At 49.7% G+C, this 25,746-nt stretch overlaps 1 protein-coding gene across 6 annotated transcripts in view; it reads right to left on the minus strand.

Moving 5' to 3' along the window:
- Positions 1–25,746, minus strand: part of KSR1 (kinase suppressor of ras 1) — a 133,878-nt gene that overhangs the window by 53,505 nt on the left and 54,627 nt on the right. For all 6 annotated transcript variants that reach the window (XM_032457654.1, XM_032457653.1, XM_032457656.1 and 3 more), the window contains exon 2: positions 1,710–1,850. In XM_032457654.1, coding sequence (XP_032313545.1) covers positions 1,710–1,850 — 141 coding nt within the window. The remainder of the gene's footprint in view (positions 1–1,709; positions 1,851–25,746) is intronic.

Consider the following 25,746-nt stretch of genomic DNA (forward strand, 5'->3'; position numbering starts at 1 on the left):
CAGCAACTGAGTAGATAAAGCTACCATTTACTGAGAGGGGAAGATGGCAGGGAGGGTAAGAAAACGTGTAGAGGGGGAAGAACAAAAGCTCCACTTTAAACAAGTTCACTTCTGAGCCGCCCCACGACCTCCAAGTCACTGGGCAGTGGGGGACGTTCCTGCCGTGTCACCCTGACCCCACCATTCCTGCAGAGCTCTCTGCTCAGACTCTGCCCCAGGGCTCCACGCCAGGGAGCATCCTAGCTCCCAAACACATCTGGCTTTGGGGCTGGAAGACCCCTATCCCAGCTACCACCAGAGGGCTCCCCAGAGTCCAAAAGGCCCCAGCTCCATTCACACCCATCTTCTCTTACAGTCTCTCCCATGAAACTTTTATATTCATGTCATCTCCTGTCCAGGAATCTCTCCTAGGGAAAATTCTTAAATACACAATAGCTCCATAAATAATATTAACTACTATGTTATTTATAACAGTCAACAACTGGAATTAACCTCTGCCTGGTAAACTACGTCACATACACGCAAATATTATGCAGCCACGTTAAAAAAGGGGTGGGGGTTACTCAGTGTGGAAATACAGGAAAAACATGCTGGTTAGCATGGCAAATGATAAGAGCAAAATATAAAATTGCTTAGTCAGGATGGCTTAAATGAGGGTTGCCTGATAGAAATATAGTGCAAAGCACATACTTAAATTTTTGAGCAGCCATTTTTTAAAAAGCACACATAAAATTAATTTCCATCACATTTTACGTAGCTTAATATAACCAAAATAGTATCATTTCAACAGATTAAATATTAAACATTATTAATATTTTATTTTCTTTGTTCTGTGTCAAGTCTTCAGAATTCAGCACATCTTTGAAATCATAATAGCCACATCAGTTAGTAACTACCTTACTAGACAGCTCAGGTCTAACTCATTAGAGATTTTTTAAAAGACTTAAGTACTAGGGAAAAAAAGACTAGAAGGAAATATCAGGATCTTAATGATCACATATTTTCTCTGAGTGGTGGGAATATGTGATTTTTTCCCTCTTTTTTCTGTTTTCCAAAGTATCTATTTAAAATAAATTCATATTCCTTTGAAAACAATATCAAGAGTCCATCCTTTTAATTTTAGAACAGAAATAAGGGATTTAAAAGACCTGACTGGGTGAACCACACCTGTGAAGCACTGATTTATTTATGGCCACGAGACTTGTCCTGGACCCCTGACACATGACCCCTGACACTCTCCATGCATGTTGGTTGACTAGTTGGTTAGCGGGTAGGTGGGTGAGTTGGAAGGGTGGGATGAGGGAACAAAGGAAGGGAAACTGTATAGCACAGCAGTTATAAGAGAAAACTAAACTCAGACCTTTGCTTCCAAATTCCAAAGCAATCATTTACCAGCTGTCTGATTTGAAACAAGTTATCTGACCATCCTGTGCTTTAATTTTCTCAAGTATAAAACAGCAATAATAACAGTAACTCCTTCACTGGGTTTTGTGAGAATTAAGTGAGATTACCTGTACAAAGTGTTTAACACAGTGCCTGTTGCACAGCCAAGGTTTTCAGAAATGTTGGCTGTTGTCCTCATGGTGAACCACTGAGTGGTGTGGTCAGACTGCCTGGTTCATCAAGTGATGGCACCGAGGACACACTCGAGAGCCACGTTGACCCTGGGTCCCTCCTGCCCCCCGCCCCCAGTGCCCCGGTCCACGTACCTGCACCACCGCTGTGCTCACGTTGAAGGTGTACAGCCAGTCGCTGAACCGAGGGTAGCTGTTGAGCTCCGCTGTCCTCTCGCCCGGAGCCACACTCAGCTTGCACTGCAGCTGCTTGCAAATGTACCGGACCAGCTTTGCCTGCAGGGGGTCCAGGAGAGAAAAGCAGGTTCACGGGGGGCCTGTGCACGTGGCAGCCCCGAGCATGACATGGGGAGCTCCGGTAAACACGAGCCATGTGATAAGGGTAGAGCCCTGCCGGGTTCCCCTGTGCTGCCATTCAGAGTGAAGCAGGAAACAGGAGGGTCTGGGAGAGCAGCACAGAAACCTAGAGAACCACCCTCACCCCCTAGCCCTCAAGGCTGGCTGACACTGCCTCGGGACCATGATCTTCAGAGAGTAATAGGCAAGACTGGTCAAAACGGGGAACAAGGTTAAACAGAAGGGCTTCCTGCTTGGACGTGGGTCGGGGGGAGTGGAGTCGGGGGAGTCTGTCACTGATGATACGGAAGACATGGGGGTCTAGGGAGGATGAGTAGCCTCCCACATAGGATACTTCCAGCCCCAAATCAGATCGCCTGGGCTGGGATCCAGGGGCTCAGGCACATCCTGGCCCTGTGACCTAGAAAAAGTTATTTAACGCTCTGCCCCTAGAAAAGTCTCCGTTTCCTCCTCTAGAAAATGGGGTAATAAGAGAACCTCCCTCTCAGGAAGGCTAAGAAGGAGTAAGCACTCAGTGGGTGCCCGGCACACAGCATGCTGGCCATGCCTGTGGGCTGTGGCACGACTGCCAGAGGTTCCTGACTTGGGTCCACCCAGAGGCTTCCAAGACCCACTCCCTGAAATGTAAGTAAATATCTGAGTCTGTGCATTTTGCAGAGGAAGCCTGTCCACAGCTTTCAAAAGACTCTCAAGAGGCTAAAACTTCAAAGAAAATAAGTCTAAATAAAGTCAGACTAGTATTCTCTTTGACAAAGGCTGGACCCCAGCCACCTGGGTGCCCACACTGCGCTGAGGAACGTGGAGGGGCAAGACCTGCTGGGAGGGCACAGCCGGGACTGATTAAGAAGGGGGAGTGGACTGGAACACACGGAGATGAGCACACAACCCAAAGAGGACCAGGATCCTTGGCTGCGACCCAGTGACCCAGGACCCCTGTGAGAGCTGCCAAGATGGTGACTTTGAAGCTTCCCCCAAATTCAAGCACCACCTTCAAAGTCTTGTACAAAGGCCCCCTGCATTTGGAGCCACTTCCCAGGTCCTGCTACCCCTCAAGGGTTTTTGTTGTTGTTAATTCAATCATTAATTCAATCCTTTTTTTCCCCTTTAATTTATAAATATCTCAGCATATTTCTCTAAAGGGTAAGGATTCTTTTTGTTAGAAGTCACAATCCTAAAAAATAATATTTATAATTTAAAATCTCAAGTATCTAGAAAGGCTTCCAAATTCCAAACAGGAGCTCTTGACCATTTTTGAACCATGGGCCCCTCTGACAGTCTGGGGAGGTTCCTGATCCCTTTCTAAGAATAATGCTTTTAACTATTTACAGGAGCCAAGACATAGGAGCAACCTAAATGTCCCTCAACAGATACCTGGATAAAAAAGTTGTAGTATATATACACAATGGAATACTACTCAGTCATAAAAAAGAATAAAATAATGCCATGTGCAGCAGCAACATGGATGGGCCTGGAGATTGTCATACTAAGTGAAGTAAGTCAGAAAGAGAAAGAAAAATACCATATGATATCACTTATATGTGCAATCTAAAAAAATGATACAAATGAACTTATTTACAAAACAGAAATAGACTCACAGACATAGAAAACAAACTTATGGTTACCAGCAGGGAAACAGGTGGGCGAGGTGGAGGGTTAAATTGGGAGTTTGAGATTTGCAGATACTACATATAAAATAGATAACAACAAGGTCCTACTGTATAGCACAGGGAACTATATTCAATACCTTGTAATAGCCTATAATGAAAAAGAATATGAAAAGGAATATATATATATATATATATATATATATATATATATATATATATATATATACACACACACATATATATATATATCTTAATTACTATGCTGTACACCAGAAACTAACACATTGTAAATTGACTATACTTTAACTAAAAAAAGAATAATGCTTTTAAATGCATAAAATAGAACACTTAGGATTACAAAAAAAATCAGTTATATTTAAATACATTTATCAAAATATTACTTAAAATTGTGATAGGAGTATCAAAAGCCTCTTTATTAAAGCATTAAGCAATATCTAGCAGTGGGTCTCATGACTTTGAAGTTGTGACAAGTGTCACCTGCTTTTTTAGCTATCCCCACAACTGCCACATGATATGAAAACAGCTGTGATTTCCACTGGTGACTAACTCTGATATTCGCTAAGATGACTGTGCCTGGTTGCCTCCATTCAAATTGAACAATACACTAAAATTTCAGTTAAAGTTAATGAAAAAAAATAAGTACAATTTTTTCCTTTCCAAATTCATAGCCCCCCTGAATTATATCTGCAGACCCCAGGTAAAGACCCCTTATGGCTACAGGGCTCGCAGCTCACAATTTGCCAGACTCAGGGACAGGAGCCTTCCTCATGTGGCCTGACCTCTGTCCAGTCCTGTGATGCTCAGAGGGCTCAGCAGCAAGTGAGGACAAATTGCTGGAGAGGAAACACTGAGTCAGAGCAAAAATAATTCCCCTCATTGTACAGTCTGGATGTTTAGCAGAAACTAGACAAAGGCCAAGCCGATGGCGTTCCTGCACCACATGCCCCTCTGGTACCCACAGCAGACATTGCTAATCAAACATTGTCTGCTGAGGCTTTCCAACTGGGGGCAGGCATTGCTAATGGAAAACAGGCTGCTGAGGCTGGCAACTCTAGGTTGCCACACAAGATGTGTACTATTTCCTGTCCTATCATGGAACCTAAGTCCCTGGTGGGAGTATCTTCAGAGCATGAAGCTAACAAATGTGGAGACAGATGTGCTGCTTTTATCCTCCAGGGCTAAGTAGAGGCACTCACGTCCCTCATCTGGGCTCACCCGGCTCTGCTCCAGCCTTCCCAGTGTGACCAGAGGCCAGTTCCAAATTCAGGGCCTCAACTTTCTTTTCCAGGCCTATCTCCACTTCACTCCACCCCGGCCCACCCAGTCCTCTAGGTGTACAGTCACCTCGGAGCTATTCCTCAAATACTTTCTGTACGTTCCATCCCCTGGGCCTCTGCTCAAACTGTCAGTTTTGGCTGGAAGTCCTTCCCTCCACCCGCCAGTGTCCTTGGCTTCCCCGGCTAAGTAGAATATCCTGTCTCCCCCTCTCTGGTAGCCCCTATCACAGAGGGCCTTAGGTTCAATCCTCTGCCCGGGTCTCCCCTGACAGATGCACACTCCCAGGGCAGCAGACAGAGAGCATGGGCTTCGGAGTTGAACAGAATCTGGGTTCAAATCTAGGTTCTGCCATTTCCCAGCTGTGTGAGCTCAGAGAGGCTGGTTAATTTTTCTGAGTCTTGGTTCTCTCATCTGTACAACAGCAATGATGATACTAGCTCACAGTCCGTTGGGAGGATGAACTATAGTATGGAACCCTCACCCCCCCCCCCAAGATTAGATTAGCCCCCATTATGATCCATCAGGGCAGGGACTGTGTCCACCTCACTGGACTGTCCTCACACTCCTATTACTGCCCCTGGCCTGTAACATGTGCTCAATGATGCCTGAGGAAGGAAGGAGGGAAGGAAACACAAGGGCCTTATCCTTACATTAAAAAGTTTCTCACAGCCAGACCTTCTCTCTCCAAACCGCTCTCAAACCACAGTGCCAAACTGCTGACTGAAGACAGGGCAATAAATCAATTAACTGTGCAAAGTCAAAACCATTCTTTGCTACATTAACCAAAGAGGTCAGGCTGCTGGCACCGACATCAGTAGCAAAGGGGGTCTCCCGTCACTGGCCTCACTGTTCTGAGGGCCATACCTCTGGGAGCTGATTAATCACACGTCCACTCTGTAAGACTTGGGCCATCACAGGTCAACATCAAGATTGGTCAACCTGGCGTTGACAATGAGCCTGTATTCGGGGGTTTTCTCTAGTTTAGCCCCTCCCATGTGTCCAGCTCTTTCCAGCCTCAAAGTCTGAGGCCCTTGGCTCCCCACCAGGAAGGCTCTGCCCAGTGACCCCTCAGCTTCCACAACCCAGCTGAGATATTCATCCCCCAGGAAGACATCCGCAAGCCCTGCAGCCCTGCTCCTCCGTCAGATCACAGGTCACAGTTCTAATATGTTACTTGTCTGCTTCCTTCCTTAGGCGGGAAACTCTGAGGCCAGGGGCCTGGCCTATGCTCTTCATCACCTGATCACCATGAGAGCCCCAGGAACCAGCCCAGCGCTTGGCACATGGTTTGCTACTGTAAAACCTTTGTTGAATGAATGGGCAAAGGAACGCATAATACCTTTTGTAGCCCTGACAGGCACACATGTATATTAAAACGACATTGTAAAACAAATGCCAATTAGGCAAGTGATGAGTCAGGAGCCAGAGAGTCTCAAAAACCAGGGCAAGTTCCCCCAAAGAGGAGAGAGCGGTTTCTTTTTTAAAAGGCTGTTCGAGATCCCCACTAGACAGTCCAAAGCAGGCTGGTGGGTAGGACTGTGCAGACATGACGTGGTTCCTCACTGCGCCCCATTAACAACCCAGAATAAGCCTGGCCAGCTGAGCTGGGGCAGGGGAAGGGGACGTGTCGCGATGATTGTGACCCAACCCCCAGCTAGTCCAGTGTCCTGGCACTGCCATCTCCTGGAGTGCATACAGAAGGAAAGACACCTGCTCATTTGGGGCCTGCTGAAGGAGGTGCGCAGCGGGCAGCAGCTCAAGTGAAGTAAGGCTGCTCTCACTTTTCAGAAAGCTGGTGCAGTCGCAGAAGCACCCAGGGGCTACTTTCCCAGACAAACCACAGTAGGCCCTGCCAGCCCAGCCCCGGGGGCCTACAAGGGGGCCTTTCACCAGGAGTGTCATTTTCTCTCAACCACAAAACCGCAAGATATAAATTCTCCAGAACAGAAGAGCACCTGGGGTTTCAGTGATGGGACCAGCAGCGAGAGGGAAAGAGTCAATTAGCACTCTGGCTGCAGGGGAGGTCCCTGGGCTGGATTTAAAGTCTTCCTCCATCCCACATATGCTTTTGCTTCACAAATGTGGGCCCCATCCTGCCCTGACACTCAGCCTGATTTACAGGAAAAGCATCATGTCAGCCCACAAACAACTGGTGGGTATCACTGAGACATGGCATACAGTAGGCACTCACTAAGTGTCCTGGGCTGAAAGATCTCACTCTGGTCCCAGCTCTGATGTTTAAGATCAAGGATCCTGGGGACACCTCCCTCAGTTCAGCTTCAATCTCACCATGAAAAGGGTATTAGTTAGGGGGGAAGTTGGGGCCCAAGTAACTACATATGAAAATGCTTGGAACAACAACAAAAAACAGGCTCCAGTACATTACTTTGGTTACTCCAACCACATCCAAGACACAGCAGAGCTCTGAGGAAGAACTCTCGAGACAGACAGATGCAGCCTCAAAGCCCCTCTCCAACACACTCCCTCAGCGGCTAAGCAGATTTAACCTGTCAGCCTCAGATTCCCCACCTGCCAAATAGGGCTAATCTGCCTCAAAGTGCTGTTGTAAAGATTTACATGAGAAAATATGGATGTAAAATGTTCAGCAAAATGCCTGGAACAAGGACATGGATGCTCTGTGGTAGCTGCAGGGGGTGGTGTCTGTATCCAGCTAAGTCGCAGGTCCTCTTACAGGGGTCATGCCCATTTCAGAGATGGCACAAAAGAAAACCCAAACGCTGGTGCCAGCCCTCAGGATGATGCTGGTGATACTCACAGATCAGGTATGTTTACTTTAAAGGTTTGAGGGCCAACACCTGGCTCACAGGTTGACTCCAGGGATCCTGAGCCCTCCTTCTCCTTGGAGCACTCATACCTCCATCACCAGCACCAGAGGATGTGTCTGGAGTGGAGCTGCATCCCTCTGGGAGTGTTGCTTGCCTGGATGAGCACCTACACCCCTAACCTGATCAGCCTCAGGTGTAATCAATCGGCTACCCCTAGTGGCTCTGGCATGACTCCAACACAGGTCTCCCAAACGAAGGCTGCCAAGAGCATTGCTTCTGTTGAGATCAGGCCAGTCAGACATCCCTGAGAGGCAGACACCAGTCAGATCTCCCCAAAAACATGCCACCGAAAGAGAGAGACTTCACAGGAAAAGGAAGCAGCTCCCAGAACTACAAGGGGTGCAGAACATGAGAGGACTTACATGACAGCTCTGCTCACAGCTTCCCAGTGCAGGGACCACGGTATCTCCTGGGGAAGGCTCTTTCCTCATCACTCTTCCTTCACATTGGATCCAAACCTGCCTCCCTGGAGACAGCACCCCCAGACCCCAGGTTCACCCTTCAGAGTGCATCATGGCTGTCACAGGCCCAGGGCCAGGCTGATTGGAGACACGAGCCTCCTCTGCAGCCATGGAACCGACACCCTTTGCAGGCAGCCACAGTGAGGCTGGAGTGGTGGCTGCCTCCAAACCAGAGAGGGCAACGCCGGCTGAAATGATCGTCTAAGCAGAAACCTCTGGCAGGCTTCCACAGGGTGGCTGAACGGGGGCCAGCCGTCGTGCTGGCCTGGCCGGGAGGTGCAGTGGTAACGAGGGGGTACACATTCCGTCTGGAGGATGGGCGTGCCCACACCCCTGTTTGCCACCAGCACCTGTTCTGGTTGCTGAGGGGCCATGCCTACCATCAACCCTGCTGTCACCTGCCGTGGGAAGCCAGGCTTGGCGGCCAGACAGACCTAAATGCCACCGCTGGTGCTATCACTTACCAGCTGTGTGACAGTGACTAGTTTACATCATCTTAGTTTCTTCACCTGTAGAGTGGAGAAAATCATACAGGCTCCAGAGCACTGCTGAGAATTCCCTGCAGGGCTCCTGTACGCACGTCCAGAGCATACGAAGCGCTCACCAAAAAGGATGCTATTAGTATCCATCACATTCCGCCCGCAAGCAAGGCCCTGACGAAGAAAAGCCGGTGCCACATGCATGACTTCTCACCCAGGCTTTTGCATCTTTGCAGAAAAAAACAAGTCTTTCCAGACTACTGGTTTTGCAAACAAAGTCAGCCACACCCTAAAACGCAGGGCCTCGGATGGGGAGGTCCCTTCTACAGGTGACCCCAAGTCTATGATTTGGGCTACAAAAGTGACCAGGTGCCAAGACGTCTGTCACCTTAACCCCATCAGCTGCTGCAGGACCCTGAGCAGATCACTGCCCTCTCAGAGTCCCAGGTTTTTGCATCTTAAGTAGGGCAGGCAGGTCTGTCTATGGGGACAGAAGTGACAGATGGTGGAATACAAATGGGCGAAGAATCCCAGGCACAGGCAGAGATGGACACCAGATTCCCACGTCCAGCAGCGGGCTTTCTCAATTATGGAAATCACGTCAATACTCAATTACCATCCCTATAATAATAACAGTTTCTTCTATTAATGCAGAACCTTTTCCCCTTCTGTCTCTGGATTCTTAATGAAAATTCCAGGAGGTAGGAATTGCAGCAGATTCCTGACAACACGAGTGCTGTCCCAAACTTCAGACAACCCCAAAGCTGGCAATGGCCCTAAGAATCTCATTTTTCCCACAGAACAGTTCTATATAACCAAAAAAGTCACAGATCCTTCCACACTCTTGATGGGAGGAAAGGAGAGCTGTGCCAAGATGTGGGTGCCGGGCATCCTGCTTGGCTTACTAAGTGGCTGAGGGACACCCGTCCCCCACTGCCCCCAGCCTGCAAACAGCAACACACGATTTTGAGTCCAGCCTCAGCACGATGACAAGTGGAGCTTGTCACTCAGGGTCACTCACAAATAGTCAAGGTGTATTTTATTCTTCCAACCTTACAGGTAAGGAAACCAAGGCACCGAGAGCTTTGTAACTTTCTCAGACCTCAGACCTGTTTCTATGTTTCACACTGTCTCCCCAAATAACAACCCCTGTCCACCTCTGCTCATCTAAGCTCATCCTGACTGGCATGAGCAGCATGGCAGTGGGCAGTGTCCACCTCTTTTGTGGCCCAAAGCCCTGAACCTAGCCATGTCCAGATGGTTCCAGCAGTGAATCCTCTGAATACAAGTCACAGACTGCCCTATACTCTCCAAATGTGTACAGTCACACAGTGGGCCACTGCCTCTGTTCCTGATGTACGAGAACCTACCCTCTGGGCCACACCCACCCCCTGTCTCCAAATCAGCTCTGAATTCATTAAAACTAGCCACCCCCTACCTGGTACCTGGGGCCGCCCCTTTCCAGGAGACCGCAGCATGCTTTGGAGAATGAGGTGAGGCACCCGGATGGCCCCTCCACATGTCCACCCACATCTCCTTGACTCAGTTAGGCCTCCGCCGGCAGGCACAGCTTTTGGACCAGGCTTCAGCTCACCCACGTCTATGGTACCCTGACTCCCTAGTCCCAGGTGGGCCACACTGCATTCGTAAGAGGACATCCACAGCCGTCCTTGCTAGTGCCAGGTCCCTGCCTACCTCATCCCAAATATCAGGAAGGCGCCAAAGCTCTAGGGACTTACTCCAAACTTCCCCCGATGGCTCCTGAAGCTGTGGCTCCTTCCCCGGCATCAAGCTTGGCCCAGACACCGGGCTGCTCCCGTGACTTCTCCCACCTCCTCCCTAAAGCTGGAGTGCGCTTCTGGGGGCTTCCTGCCAACCCAGCCAGTGAAGAAGTCTGATCCGGCTGCCACGGCCAACGTGTTGCACAATGATTTCTGAGATCGTAAGAAGGCCTCTGGAGGTCATGAGGCTCCCCACCCGGGGGCAGCCGACCACGGCACTCAGCTCCCAGAGGGCCGGTGGCAGCCCCAGGCCCTGGCACTGCCGAGCCTTGCGGAGCTCTCAAGGGCACCCAGTAGGGCTGCCACCAGCGGGCAAGGGGCAGAGGGAGCAAGCACGCCAGGGAAAGTGGGGCGAGCAGAGGAGAAAGTGACCTCAATTCCCAACCGGGCATTTCACAACCACCCATTCCTTGCCCATTCCAACCCGCGCGCTCTTGCCCAGGGAAGCCGCCAGACGTGTGCATCTGTGCAGAGACGATCTCCCCGATCTCCCCGCCAAGCCTCCCACCAGCAGCCCTGCCCTGACGTCAAACTCAGAGTCGGGGAGCTTCAAACACAAACAAACAAGTCTGCCCCAGACCACAAGTGGAGCCGTTCCCAAGGAGGCCGGCGGGTGAGAGGACCACAGCTGGGAACTCAAGGCCTCCCTCCCTCCTTCCTTGGTTCCACAGGGGCTGCAGACTCCGGGGCCTGACAACTGGCTGCAGATGGGAGCTTCAAACCCAGGCTGAGAGAAAACAGGATCAGTCTTTGGCCTCACTGATAGCTGTGAGTGCCTGGGGCCAGCACGGCAGTGGGTGCGGGAGACCCTGCCCAGAAGCACCAACAAGTTTGTTAATTTCCTCTGTGCAAGTAGCACCCTGATTAGATAATACCTCCTGTTCTAATAGCCCCGGTGCTGAGTCTGAGAAGGCAGAAAAGGAGGAACTGAAGTGGCTTAGACTTACAAGGCTTCCAGGGAAAGATGGAGCTTGAGCCAGGCCACGGTGGACGGCCAAGGACCCAAGTTTTCTTAGCAGCACCTACTATCCTGACTCAAGCTCCACCTAAGTCTTGAGACTCAGCAAGAAAGGTGTTCAAGAGGAAGGCATTCCTCTGACCTAAATAGCCTAAGACAGCTCCCATCTGAGAAGCCAAGGGTGGGCCACATGAATGTGCTCTTCCGAAAGCGATCTTGGCCTTGGAAAGTCAGTGAATGAACTGGCTCAGGTCTGTCTTTCCAGGTTTACTTCCTGCCTCAATTCAACACTATGAGCTCCCAACACCCCCATGTGTTTTTTAAAACCAGCAGTCCTTAGTGGCTGTGAGGACAAACTGGACTAAATCATGAGAAAACAAGACACCCACGTTATCCCCGAACTGTCCTGGGCCCAAAGTGATGGCCCGAGGGGCGGAAGGAGAACGCCTCTGTGCACTGTCTATCTATTCAAGTCGTCGGCAAAGCTGTTGCTGTTGCCAGGCACCAAGAGGCACTGCAACATGGCCATAAGCAACCCAGTGTGTAAGCTTGAGGGACTCACACAAGTGGGGGTGACAGATGTGTCCACAGACAATTCTGACTGGAGAACCAAGGGAGGCAAATACAGGGAGCAGGTATGCCCATCCTCTGAGCATCCCTGATAGCCCCAATGCTTGGTGCGGCTGCTGGGAAACTGGGGGAAGAGCAGGTGTCAGGACCACAGGGGTGGTGTCACCCACACATCAGATCCTTAATCGACACAACCTTTGTCCCAGTTCAAACACTTACTCCATGTGCCTGTCTGAAGTTCCCCAGCCCAGGGAGCACAGCTTAGCTCTCAACCCCTCGATTACCAGAGGTGATCCCAGAGAATTCCTGACACTGCACACCGGAAGGGTGTGATTTATCAAGCAGAGGCCTTGAAAAAAGGCAGAGGCTGCATCTAATGGCAAAGGTGAATTTCTGCCAACAGGCCCACCCCCTTCCCTGCCCTGAAGACCTAGTCCCCTGGAAGCCACTAGAAGGGAGGGATGGGGGAAAGCATGCTGCTTCACATTCTGAAGTGAAAGCACCTGCTGTGAGTAGAAGGTTGTGCCACATGCTCGGAAGATACAAGGTCTTCCTTTCTAGGAACATGGCTGTTGCCTAGCAACTGAGACCATCACAGAAAAGGATAAAGGGCTGTTCAGGGGCCAAAGACCTCAGATATCAGGGGTCAACTCATGTGATGGTGAACTCCCCTGGCATGATGGTGCTGTGTTAAGCACTGCTCATTACCTACCTGATATCCATCCCTGACCTCATCTTACTCACAGGCCGATTTTGTTCGGGGCAGCACTGTGTTCGGTGATGAACCAGTCTCAGTCAGCAGCTCTCAGCCCTGACTGTACTACATCCACATAATCGACCTGGGATGGGGTCCCAGCCTGACTCTTGTGATGATCCGGGCCCCACTTCCAGCTTCCCTTGAGATGAACTACGTGTGATAGTTCTGGTCAATGAGACATGAGGACATGTCCCAGCTGGAAATGATGGGGAAATGTTTGCTTTCCTCACAGTCTCTGGGGCTTCCCACAGCCCCTCTTCACGCTTCGAAGATTACAATTGCCAAGAGTTGTCCAGAGAACCGCAGACACACCACTGTTCAGCTGCTGAGCCAACACGTGAGCCACCCAACTCCAAACTTCTCACGGTAGAAGAAACATAAAGGCCTGTTTGTCAAAGTCACGTCTTCTGTTACTCACAACCAAAAGCAGTCCTTTCTGCTAACATTCCTTAAGCCTGCACTGTCTCAAACCTCCTTCTAAACCTCCTAAGGCTTTCAGTTGGCTTCCAGAATACCTACAAAAGGAAAAAGGAAATCTCTCCATTCTTCTTGGGACCATGTGCCATCCAGAAGCATTCCTCCCAAAGTCTTTCCAAATTTCACAAAGCAGCTCCATTGATGAAGTCCAATTTATCCATTTTTTTCTTTTCTGATTCATAATTTTATTTCCTAGCTAAAACATCCTTGCCAAGCCTACATTCACAAAGATGTTCTAGAAGTTTTATAGTTTTGTTCATTTGTTTAGATCTATGAACCACCCTGAAGTAATTTCTGTATTCCAGGACTGTTTCTCCCACGACTGTCCACTGATGTTTTTTAATGGGAAATTCCTATGTGCTGGGAACTGCATTTCATGTGCACTGGATCATCTAATAGCCACATTAATCCTCAAGGACTATTATTAATCTCATCTTACAAATGAGGAAACTGAGGCTTAGGGATTTACATGTACTTGAAAAAGGAACCGAGTGTACTCTGACCCACATGTAACACCGTATAGCACCTTCACATCCATCACACAGAACCTGAACTAACACCGAACACTTCAACATAACTGGAGAGGTAGAGAGATGAAATTGTTCTAATAATCTGCCTGACGCAGTGGATGCAGAGTGCTTGGGAATACAACCCCTAGTGGCAGCCCCACTCCTAGAAAACACAAGGTGCCCTGATTCCCAGGCGTGCACACAGCAAAGAAGGTAAGGGTGAGGCAGGATGGGCGGTGTCTAGCATTTGTAGAGAAGATGAATGGGCAGAGGAGCCCCTGTTCCTGGCAGCGGGTGGTGAGAGCTGTTCCTCCTCATTCGACAGTCTCAGGTCCACTGAGGCCAGGATACAAGTGCAGACTACCACAGTGGGTTAAGACCGCCACCAAGAATTTCAGCCTCCTCCCATCTAGGGTCTACTTTCCTCTCACCTTGAATCTGGGCAGGACTGTGGCTGCTTTGACCAACAGAACTGCCGAAGGGTCTCCCGGAGCCCCGACTCCTCTGATGGAGAGACCGTGTGGAGAGGTCCCGAGTCCGCAGGGAGAGGGAGGTTCCCGCCAGGGTCCAGGCATGTGAGTGGGGCCTCCTCGGGCCTCGGGACCAGGACAGCTGGTGCCACCTGGAGCACGCTATCCTGGTGCTGCCACAGAGGTTTGTGTACTCGCAGCAGGATCCCAAGGGGACTGGGGCTGTGGGGTGACATGGTTGAGGATCCTAGGAAGGCAGCACAGAGGAGGGAACCCCCAAGATGAGTTCAACAGGTTGTAGAGGGGCAGGGGGGATGGCAAAAGAGAGGGGAAGGGGCAGGGAAGCACCCAGGTTGGGGGCATAGTGTGAGCCAAGACCAGAGTGGAAAAGATCCTTTTTTTTTTTTTTTTAAAAAGGTACATATAGTACGTAGCTAGAGACAGAGGGGATTGGGAAGGGTGGGACAGTAAAGCCAACCAGGGGGCAGGGCCAGCTCATGCCGGTCTCAGAAGGTTCTGGAAGGCCCCAGAAGGCCACGTCAAGGCATCTGCACTCCATCTGGCAGGCGTGGGGAGGCACGCAAAGGAAGAAACGTGATCCGATTTGCATTTTTGGATGATCACCATTCTAGAAACCATGTGGAAGACAGATTGAAGTGGGTGTGAAGAAACCAGACACAGGAAAATCAATTAAGGAGCCAGTGCAATTCAGCGAATGAGAACAAAAGGTAATTTAGTCAGTGGCAAGTGTGGGCAGAAAGGAAGGGGCAGATTCTAGAGATGTTTTATTAGCACTCTTACTATAAAGGCAAGACTTCCCTGCTTGCTTGTCCAGGGAATTTCTGGCATACCAGCACACTGGAATGCAGGCAGCCTGAGAGCTGAGTCTCTCCAGGAAATGAGCCAACATTTGTTTGACTTACTAGAACTTGGAACTTTGTGGCGGAGGGGGCTGGCTACCTGTCAGAAGCCTTCGGGTCCAATTTGGCAAAGGCACCTCAGCCCCAGTGAGCTCTGCCCCTTCCCCATCTCCCAGGCAGAGGGGCTCCCTATACCCGCCAAGAGCAAAAGTCACTCCAACATTCCCCCCTCAACTCTCCCCGAAGCCCCCGAGGTAGGTCAGATAAGAAGACGCTGGAGGGAGCCAGCACTGGGCAGAGCCCAGGAGGGGCTCCTTCCGCTAGCCCCCTCCCACCCACACACAGAGCGGGGAGCATGCCTCCCCTCATAGGAGAGGGGCCCTCAGTTTCCTGGCAAGAGAGAGCGAGCGCTCTCCCCATCTTCACTGGAAGGTCATGGGGACCAGAGTCAGACTCGAGTTCAAAGACCCTCTGCCACCTCCTCCCAGCTAAGGGGCTGTGAGCCCCTGACGAATGTCTCTGAGCCTTCATCCTGGTGAGGACAAAATGGTAATCCATGCTCAGCATCTGGCGTGCTGCTGGTGCACTGCAAGTATCTGCTCCCATCTCCCTTCTCTGGGGCGCTGGTCGTGGCTAGGGCCGTGGATTTGACGGCTGACAGGGAGCCCGGGACGGGGACAGGGGAGACCTCGAAAGGCGAGTGTCCAAATGCAGGGGCAGCTGACGGATCTGCTGCCGTGTCTGCAGGCTCCCCCTGGAATAAGGCGAAGAAGCGGCTGTAGAAACAGCTCTGAGCACGAGGGCAGCCCAGCACTAACCCCGCCCCGTATAGCCCATCTGTCCCATCAAGGTCTAAGCAACACCTCTGACCCTGAGCCTCCAAGCTGAGTTCCCGGTGAGACTGGAACACCCTCACGGAGACACGACTGTCCATTCTAGCTTGAAGCGTGCCAGTGAGATGACCGTGGAGCTTATGGGTACTTGTGAGATGCCTCACACCTGGTAACTGCATTTCACAGTTGACGGACACCATCTCATCCATCCCTCTTTTACAGAGACAAGGAACCAAGGCTCAGAGGGGAAGCGGTGTGCCTCAGGCCACACACTTATTGTGTTGCGGCACCAGCTCCGCACCCAGGCTTTCTGAGTCCAGTTGTCAGTGCTCTTCACCCTCTAGCAAGCCCCCAGCGGGACAAAACGGTTTTAATAGGTGAAAACCGAGCACTCTTGAAATACTGTGTGCCCCTGGGGCCACTCCCAGCTGGGACCATCAGACGCCTCTTGGGAAGGGGGCTGGGGGACACTTGACAAAGGCACCCACGCATCTTTACACAAAGGATCTGCGAGGAAAGAGATCAGACCTAGAACCCAGAAACAGAACTGCAGTGGGGATGAGGTGACGTCAGCTCAGGGAGAGACACGGAAAGCTCTACTGCTGTTACTTAACCCAAGTTAAGGCAACTGGACAGCAGTAAAGCTGGGATTTGAACCTGGCCTTCCTAGGATAGCTCCTAGGACAGGGACTTCTGTTATCTTTCTCACTCCCCACCAATGACAGTGTTGGTGACGTCAGCCCAGGTATAGCTGTGTCAACTGAGGTGCCTGCACAGGGCTCGGGGAGAGATCCTGTACCTTTGGACCTTCATGTGCTGTAGAGGGTGGGCCTCTGGTCTCAGTTTCCTCATCTATAAAATGGGAGAATAATAGTTCTAACTTCACAGGTGGGAGATGTAAAATGCTTAGCACTAGGCCTGGTAGATTGTTGATACTCACTGTCAGCCACCTTTCTCATGAGAATTCCAGTATCTTGTTATCTCTGCATTGTTTATTCCTTTAAGGTTCCTGAGCATGTTCCTGAGTGAATCCATTTACATGGCAAACCCCAAGCTACGGTCACGTGTTCCTCAAATGCAGACAAGGCTCGGCGAGGCTGGAGGGCCTCACGGGAGGGCCTTCTAGATCTATTCCTGGGAGGTCAAAAGCAGGTAAACACACGAGCCCCAGTGAGTGGACCAAGCAGCAGAGTAAGACAAACTGGGGCAGCTACGAAGATGCACGCAGCTCGAGGAAGCCAGCCCAGGAGAGCCCGGGAGGCGAGGCCACAGCAGCCACTGGGCCTGGCACAAGGGCTGTAATGGGAGCTGTTCTCCAGGCCCGGGGCAGGGGTGGCATGGCTCAAAGACACACACACCCACACACACTCGCCACGCTGGACAAGCTCTGGATGCACAAAGAGGGGCCCCATTTCCAAATAAACAAAGCCAGTGGGCTGCCAGCCTTCCAAGAAAAATAACTAACCACAACTTAACGAAGTAATTAGGTAACAATAGCTAACACTAATGAGGTGTTTACCATGTGCCAGGCATTGCTTTAGGGGCTTTATATGTATTAAGTCACTTTATCCTCATAAAAACCTGTGAGAGAGGCCCTAACACTATCCCCATCTTCCAGAGGGGTAGCCTGAGGACAAGGAGCAGTCCTAAGTCACACAGCTAGGAAGTGGCCGCGCAAGGATTTGAAGCCAGGCAGTTTAACAGCTAAGGACACACTCTACCCTAAGGCTATGTTACCTCCGTGAGTGACTGAAGTGTTTGGAGCTCTTACTGTGAGCCAGGCCAGTGCTGGCCACCTCAATATGAGGACCCTCGTTTATACGAGGACCCGGAGGCTCAGGGAGCCAGCGCGAGGTCACTGCACTGGTCACACCAGAGCCAACTGAAACCCAGGAGGGCAGGATGCACCGTGCTGGGTTTGACCTTGGAGTAGGCCACCCTACTCCAAACCCACAGTTCAGACAAGGACCCTTCCCACTGTGCAGATACAAATCCAGGCGAGATTCTGCTGCCAGGCCAGAAGGCCTGGGGGACCAGCGGAACCCAGGAGAGAATCCACCAGCCGCAACCCACTTCCTCAGCCCACCCTCCTCCTAAGGGCCCAGTCAGCTGCATCCTGCTCCTTCCTACCTCTCCACAGAAAGAACCAGAACAAGGGCCTACTGCTGGGTCCCCGATCACAGGAGCTCCATGTATCTAGCCTTCTGATGCAACAGCTCAAGGCAGAGAGGCACACACAGGCTCTTGCCTAAGGCCCGATTTTGTTCACACACAGACGTCGAGGGCCAGTGGTGAGCTCTGAGGGCCGGGGTGCACTGGGGCCTGGCAGAGCAGAGATACCAGCAGCCCACACTGCCGGGCAGGAAAGCACCTGTCTCACGTTCCCCAGGAGGCCGGTTCTCCCATGGCCTGTTTCCAAGTGACCCAGATATTCTACTCCACCGCCCAGGCTGAGGAGAGCTCACTTGCACAGAGAAAAGTCTGGGAAAACCCTACAGGGGTCTGGATAGCCTGCTGAGTCTGGTCCCCGACTGAGGACCATGCCAAGCGGGAGTGGGCTATCAGCAGGACCAGACCCTTCTTGCGATGTCTGAAATCCTTCTAAACCACAAAATTCAAGAATGCTCTACGCTGAGAAGGGCCTTCAAGATCGTGTCACACATATAGATGATACCCGACAAAGAAACTCAGGTCCAGGGAGGCACAGTGACTTGGTCAAAGTCACATAGAGAGTGAGAAGGCAGTTCCAGGACAGAACCCAGGTCCCGGGCCCCCGTCCAGTGCACTTGCCCCCTTACTGGACGACAGAAGGCCTGCTGTGTGAGCAAGCAGCTCAGCTGGGCCTCCAGGTCCCTATATTTATTTGGCAAATCAGGGACTACTTAAAGAAGTTTATAAATGCTAACTCATTTCATCGGAGGAGGCAGATGTGATTACCAACCCTCTGTGGGGATGAAAGTAAGACACAGAGATAAAGTGACTGTCAGGGGCAGGATATGGACCCAGACAGTGTTACTCCACATCCAGGCCCTGGACCGTTGGCCCACACTGCCTTTGTGAGTGGGGGACAGCAGGCTTTAGGACAGCTGCTGTTTACAGGAGTAGGGCCGAAGACAAGTCCATCCTGGCAGCCCCCCTAGGAGTCACCCGGAGAACGCAGGGAGCAGACCTGCTGTGCAGGTTGCAAGTCTGGGACCAGCCAGAGAACAGAGAATGGACCCAGGTGCTCACTATCAACTCTAGGGGCCCCTGAGAGCGTGACCAGAGCTTACAGTCAGGGAGAGCTGCTTTGCCAGGTCTGAGGTCTGCGGTCCCTCCGAAGGGTCAGCCTTCCCTCCCCTGCACCCTCAGCCACCTTGGGCCGAAGAGGGGAGGAGGGGCCCCTGGCAGCACCAAGGCCCTGGCCCCTGCAGGGCATGATTCTGCACTCTTGTGCGGCCTCCCCAAGGCTCAAGCACTTGAGTTTTCTTCCTGAAAAAGGAAGCCATTTCTCAATTATGTTGCTACACACAGATACTGAGAAACACAAACCAAGAGGCACACGGGGCACCAGCCCCAAAGGGAGGAGCCTGAGGGGGAGGGGCTGGCGTAGATCTGCGTGCCTGGGGGTGCAGCTGAAGAAACACGAGGAAACACGTGCCCGATCTTGTCCACCCCTGTTCACAACAGTGACAGGGTGTCAACAATCCAAAGTCCCAACAACAGAAGCAACAACAGAAGCAGGGCTGTGTAGGTTATGGTAAAACCACTTAAAACATTACAAAACCATTGAACAAGTTTACAAAAAACATGGGAAGTTTCTAGTGTTATTCTATTGAGTGACAAAGGCAGGAGAAAAGAACTGCACGACAGATGCAGAGGTGAAAAAAAATCACACACAAAACATTTTTGCCTAGAAAATGTACCTGAAAGAGAACGGCAGAGACGTGGGCCGCAAGCGAGTCGTGGGAGTGGGAAGGCTGCATAAGGAATCATTTTCTTCCCTCTACTTTTCTGTTTTCCAAATGTTCTATAATAACCAGGTACTGATTTTATGAGGCGATTGATAATAATAATAATACATTTTAAATTGTCAAAAGAGGAAGATGGAGGGAGGTGGTGTTTCTCTTCCAGCAAGGGGAGAAGTCTGGGTAGGTCGCTGACTTTGATGCCCTATTTGACGTGAAGCCCTGCTTCCCACAAAGGCTGGCACTACTGGTTACTCCACCTTCCCTGCTGGGTCTCAGGTGGTTCAAAACCTCACTGATTCAGAAGGGAGAGAGGAAGGAAGAAAATAATTTGGTAAGATGGCATTAAATTCATTTTGCCAAATTTTTCTATTTCATTGTTAAGAACCGTGTGTGTCCATCCATCAATATTGAGTACCCACTGACTACTCAGCACTGTGCCAAGCTCTATAGATGTTACAGAAATGAGCTAAGACCCTTTTCTCACCCTAAAGACTAGACTCTAATAGGGGCCAAAGATGCCAAAGTACAAGGACGCAAAAGGGTATCTGACAAATCGTTCTAAGATATAAGCTGCTGTGGGAATTCGGAGGTGAGAAAATAAAAACGACTTCTAACCTCAGAGAAAGCAGGCAAGGGTTCGTAGCCAAAGTGGGCTTTTAGTGGGTTTTGGAGAATGAGTGGGAGTCCGTAACGGGGTCAGGAAGAGAAGTCAAGGAGATATACACGCTTATGTCACAGACGTGAGCAATCAGAACAAACCTCTCCACCTTAATAATAATCGGGGAAATGCAAAATGAAAACAAATGGGGTTTTGGCGATGCTGGCAGAGCGACCCCAGAGGGTCCCTTGCTGGGCTGCGGTGGGCGCAGCACAGCCTTCCTGGGGGGCAGCTGAGAACCGGGACATCGCGGCAGCAGCTCTGCAAACGGGCACACATGCTTTGAGCCGGCGAGTCCACCTCTAGGAACTTTATCCTAAAGAAACAGTTAAGTGTGAGCAGAAGGCTATTCACGGAAGTGTAACTTAAAATAGCCAACCATAAGGAAGCAAGTAACTAAATTCTGGTATGTTTATATAGCAAAAAAACTATGCAGCAACTAAAAAAAAAAAATCCCATTTTCAAAGGATATTTAATGACACAGACAGTGTGATATCACAAGTCAACGACTCACGACAAGAAAACCAATTTACAGTATAATCCCCCAATTTGTTTCTTTTAATTTTAAAGCACTATTTTTCTTTTTTCAGCATTATTGAGATCAATTTCCATTCTGTAGCAAAATAAGCATATCAAAGCTTAAACACTAGAAATATAAGATCTTACTTTGATGTTTTTACTTTTTGTGTATTTGCTCCAAAACCATTTTTATAATGTTATTCCGAATGAAAGAATAACATTATATGTTAGGTGGGATTTCAGTGGGGGGGAGGAGGGCATTACAGACTTAGAAAATAATAGAAGTCAGGGAATAAAGAAATACAGGTCTGTCTGTGGAGGAAAAACAGCTGAACTTAAGGGTTAGAGGTAGGTTCAAATCCTAGAACCATTATTTTCCAGCTGTGTGACCTTTGACAAATTACTGAACCCCTCTTGAGTTTCAGTCTCCTTCAAAGACAACCTGTGTTAACTTACAAAAAGCACCTACTTAATACGCTGGCCAGGGGCCTCCATCAACTATCTCTCAGAAGTTAATCAACTTAGAGCCCTTTCTACTGACCAGAAACAAAATCCATTCTGGGTGCACACAGGTGAGGTAGGAATACTCCATCCATGTAATAGGGACATTACATGTTATATTATGAAATGTTATATTAAAGCCAGTGCGTAACGCATCCCAATTTCAGAAACAGTAAACTAAGAAAAGATATCTGCCCTAAAACCCAAGAAACTAAAAACATCTAAAGATGGTGATGACCAGGATGAAGCCTTTGGTTACGGCTCCACCATTAATGTTGTTCCCATGCTGCTTATACCGTCTGATTTGTATCCAAAAGGAGGAAACAGACAAGAAAGTCAAGTTATGGTTCCTAAGCAGACCTGCACGCCGCAGGAGTAAGACCCTGCCTTCCATGGAAACAGTTCTGGATTGGACAGCGCTGCTTTCATTCTCTCTGGAACCTGCCTAGGTTTCTCCAGTCTGATACTGAAGGAGAGAATTTAGGCAAAATTCTCTTGCCAGCCTTCTTGGGATGTCTCCAACCCCAACCACCCTCATCTTTCAGATGAAGGCACCAGAAATGCCAAGATCAGCTGTCTTAAGGGTAAGCAGCTGCTCCTTGGAAAAGCTTAAGGTTTGGAAAGAATCCTTTGCAAAGAAACACAAGCTCGGTGACCAAACTCTAAACAATCCAGAGCCCCAACGCCTCCCTCCCAAATGCCAGCCAGGCTTTGGCAAACCCAACAAGATAAGCCTTCAGAAGAGGAGACCCAGGAGGTGAGCTCACTCCCCAATTACGTATACTCACAGCAGCTAATCCTTACCTGGTGGTTACCAGGTGCCAGGTACAGTTCTGAGCACTTACACGCAGTAACTCACTTATTCTCCCAACAGAAGAAGAGACAGGCATACAGAGGTTAAGTAACTTGTCTAAGGTCAGGGCCAGAACTAGCCCATACAGGGCCTTTGTGCAAGTTGGAAGAGTGTGCCCCTTCCTCTGGGGAGACACACAGCACAGCCCCGCATAGGGCACATGCCTGGAAACTGGCAGCAGTCTGCATTTCAGCATCCTCTCACCTCCGTGTACAGTACACAACTTGCTTAACTGTACGCTGCCATCCAAAGTCATGCAGCTAATAAGAGGGAGAGCTGAGATCTGAACCCAGCCCACCTGGCTCCCAAGTAACAAGTAGGTATAGTGTAATATTAAATAAGGGGCCTGCAAATTAATGTAAGCCAAGACATACAGAAGCACTGATTTGGGTGACTGAGAGCACCCAACCCTGTGTGTCTAGTATGATCAGATCATCAGCAACAGTGGGAAAATGCTCTGACACTTACAAGCACACAGGCCAAGGCTTTTTAGCTTTTTCATCATTGTTAATGGGAATATTCTTAAGACGTGTCCCATTCTTTTCTAATGTTCAGAACAGAGTGCACCAAATATAATTTAACCTGGTCTAAACGGCACACCATTGCCACCACTCCCTGTCCAGGGACCCCCAGACTTTGCCTCCTGATCCCTGGTAACTGATTTTCCTCTGCTTCTGTAACGGCTGCTGGAGAAAAAGGAATGTGCAGGTGAGCTGAGGCCACTTAAAGTCTGGGGCTTTAACCCCCTTCCTATGGCTTAGCGGTTCCTGTACTTGCTCCCGTCTAACTGCCTGCTCTTGCCCAGGGGGGCTCACTGGTTTCATGTGCTTCCAGCCTCGATGCAGAGGCAGTGGGGGTCACCAGCCTGAACACCCTCATCTTGCCTCTCCTCCCTGTTGGGACGTATCACCTCCCATGGTCACTTCCTTCCGTTTGAAGAAGGCAGTCGGGGGTTGGGGGTGGGGTCTAGCTGTTCTTCAGCCTCCAAACCCTCATTCAAGTCTTTCCGGCCTTAAAAAAACACCATCTCCCCCAGTTTCCACCCTCTCTCTCCTCCCCTTCAGGCCCAAAGGCCTGGAAACATTCTCCCAGCCTTCCACCTCCTTACTTATCCTTCCATCCGGCTCGGTCTCCCCGCTGCACTGAACCTGCTCTTGCAGAAGCCCCCAGACTTAGCCTTATGACATCCACACACACCCTGCTCAACCTCACCAGGGCCTCAGGCACAGGGAGGTCCTCCCATCTCCTAAACACCTGCCTTTGGCTCCCCAGGTGTCCTTCTACCTCTCTGATGGCTCAGCAGCCTCCTTCTGAGGACTTCTACGGCCATCTACACACCCATGCCTCCTAAACCAGAGACGCTGAACCCTGCCCCTCTCACAAGCTCCAGGCCCCTCTATCTAACTCCCAAATGGATGGCCCACCTGCATGGCCCAGAGGCACCCCAAACTCAACCATCTGAGCCAATCTCATTGGCTGGGAATGCCCTCTTGCTTTTCATCATCTAGTTGCCCCCCACTTCCCACTCTCCATTCTTCCCAACAGAATGCTGAGGTTTAGTGGGCCCATTTCCAGCCTGCCTCACAGCTAAGTGTAGCTATATGACTAATGTCTAGCTAATGACATGTCAATGTAAGTGTCATGTGATCATTTCAAAAAGAATATTTAAAGAGCACATCCTTGCTCTAGTCCTTCAATTCAACCAACTACCTGGAAAGTTGATGTAATTGCTGGAGTTTTAGCAGCTATCTTAGAACATGAGGACAAGGCATGGCAGACGGGTGGGGTGGAAGGAATCTGACTTGCTTATGACTGTGGATCCACTACATCACCTGTGGGCTACCTACCTCCAGATTTCTTTAATATGTAAGAAAAATTTACTTGTTTGAGACACAGTTATTTTACTTTGCTGATGTCATGAATCAGGCAGGACTGAATTTTAACTTATATTCCATCCAAAGTGGTCTTGGTCAATAATATCAACATTCATATCTGGGGGGCCCTGGCGACTTATTTGTCAATTTTCCCTGTTAGATTATAAGCAACTAAATGACAAGAACATGTCTCTCACTTCTTAAATATTTCAAACATCAAAAAAAAAAGTGTAATATAATAGGCATTCACCACCAGATTTAATAAATGTTAACATTTTATCACATTTGCAACAGACATTTTTAGTAAGAAATCAGACATTATAAATGAGGTTAAAATTCCCTTTATACTCCTCCCAGAGCCTTTTAACTTCCTCTCCTGCCCTACAGGCTGCCACGGTGGTGAAGCTGGTGGGTATTCTCGTCCAGGATTTGATACTTTTGCTACACTGTTTTGATTAACTTACAGAAATGGTTATATGACCATACATATTTCGTAACTTTACACAGGAAGACCCTCCACTTGATCTCAAAAAAAAAAAAAAAAAAAAAAAGCAATCTAGCTGGAAAGCCAACATTCAGAGTAGGTACACATATTACTCTCCCTGGATCACATGGATCACATCTCCCTGCAAGATGCAATCGGACTCTTTTCCCTCCTGTAGCATATGTGGGGAAGGGGGGATGCCCTCTGCATCCACCTCCCCACAAAAATAATTTCGTATCAAGCCCACCCCAAGTACCAATGTGAAGACAGAAGACATTTTATAGGTGTCTGCCACTCAAAGACCTCCCTCTCTTTCCGAGTTCTCCAGCTGCTGGAAGGAAACATCTCATCTCTCAGGTGGTGGCTTGTGAGTATCTCCTGATAAAGGAAAGTTCCAGGCAAAGAGAGGGGCCAACTTGTTTATTTCCAAACACCAGCCAGATTCCAGCTGTGACATGTACACTTCATCTGCTCACTGGGAAAGGGAGCTGGGCGGGAGGGCCAGGGAAGGGAGGGCTGGGGCTGCACAGGAAGAGCTACAATTGTTTGTTTTCAGGTAAGCCAGTCACCTGGGGTGAAGGACACAACACAGCCCCCTCCCAGTCTTGTTTTTCCTGACTCAACCTGGCCATGCATTTTTTGTCTGGATTTGCCTCAAATGTAGAAGGTAGTTGCCTCAACCCACTTAACCCAGAGTAACAGAATGCTCCTGGATAGGTATCCATCTCACATTCCACAAACACTTAATGAACGTCTGTTCTGTCCAGGCTATCACCCAGAAACTATCCCCGGAAGCTCAGAACCGATAAAATAATTGTGATGCTATGCGAAAAGATGAAATGGTAAATACATTTGTTCCTCAGGACCTGTGGGAGACTGGTTCCAGGACATCCCCACTCCCAGATGCCAAAATCCGAGGATGCTCAAGTCCCTTATATAAAACGGTGTAGTAGTCAGATGCTGAACCCTCAGACATGGAGGGCTAACCGTAGTGAGAGAGATAAAGGAGGCATTGAGAATGGAAAGATTAAACTCGACCTGGGAAATTCTGGCAAGCTTGCCTAGACGA

The sequence above is a fragment of the Camelus ferus genome, chromosome 16 (assembly GCF_009834535.1).
Source record: "Camelus ferus isolate YT-003-E chromosome 16, BCGSAC_Cfer_1.0, whole genome shotgun sequence".
Lineage (NCBI taxonomy): Eukaryota > Metazoa > Chordata > Mammalia > Artiodactyla > Camelidae > Camelus > Camelus ferus.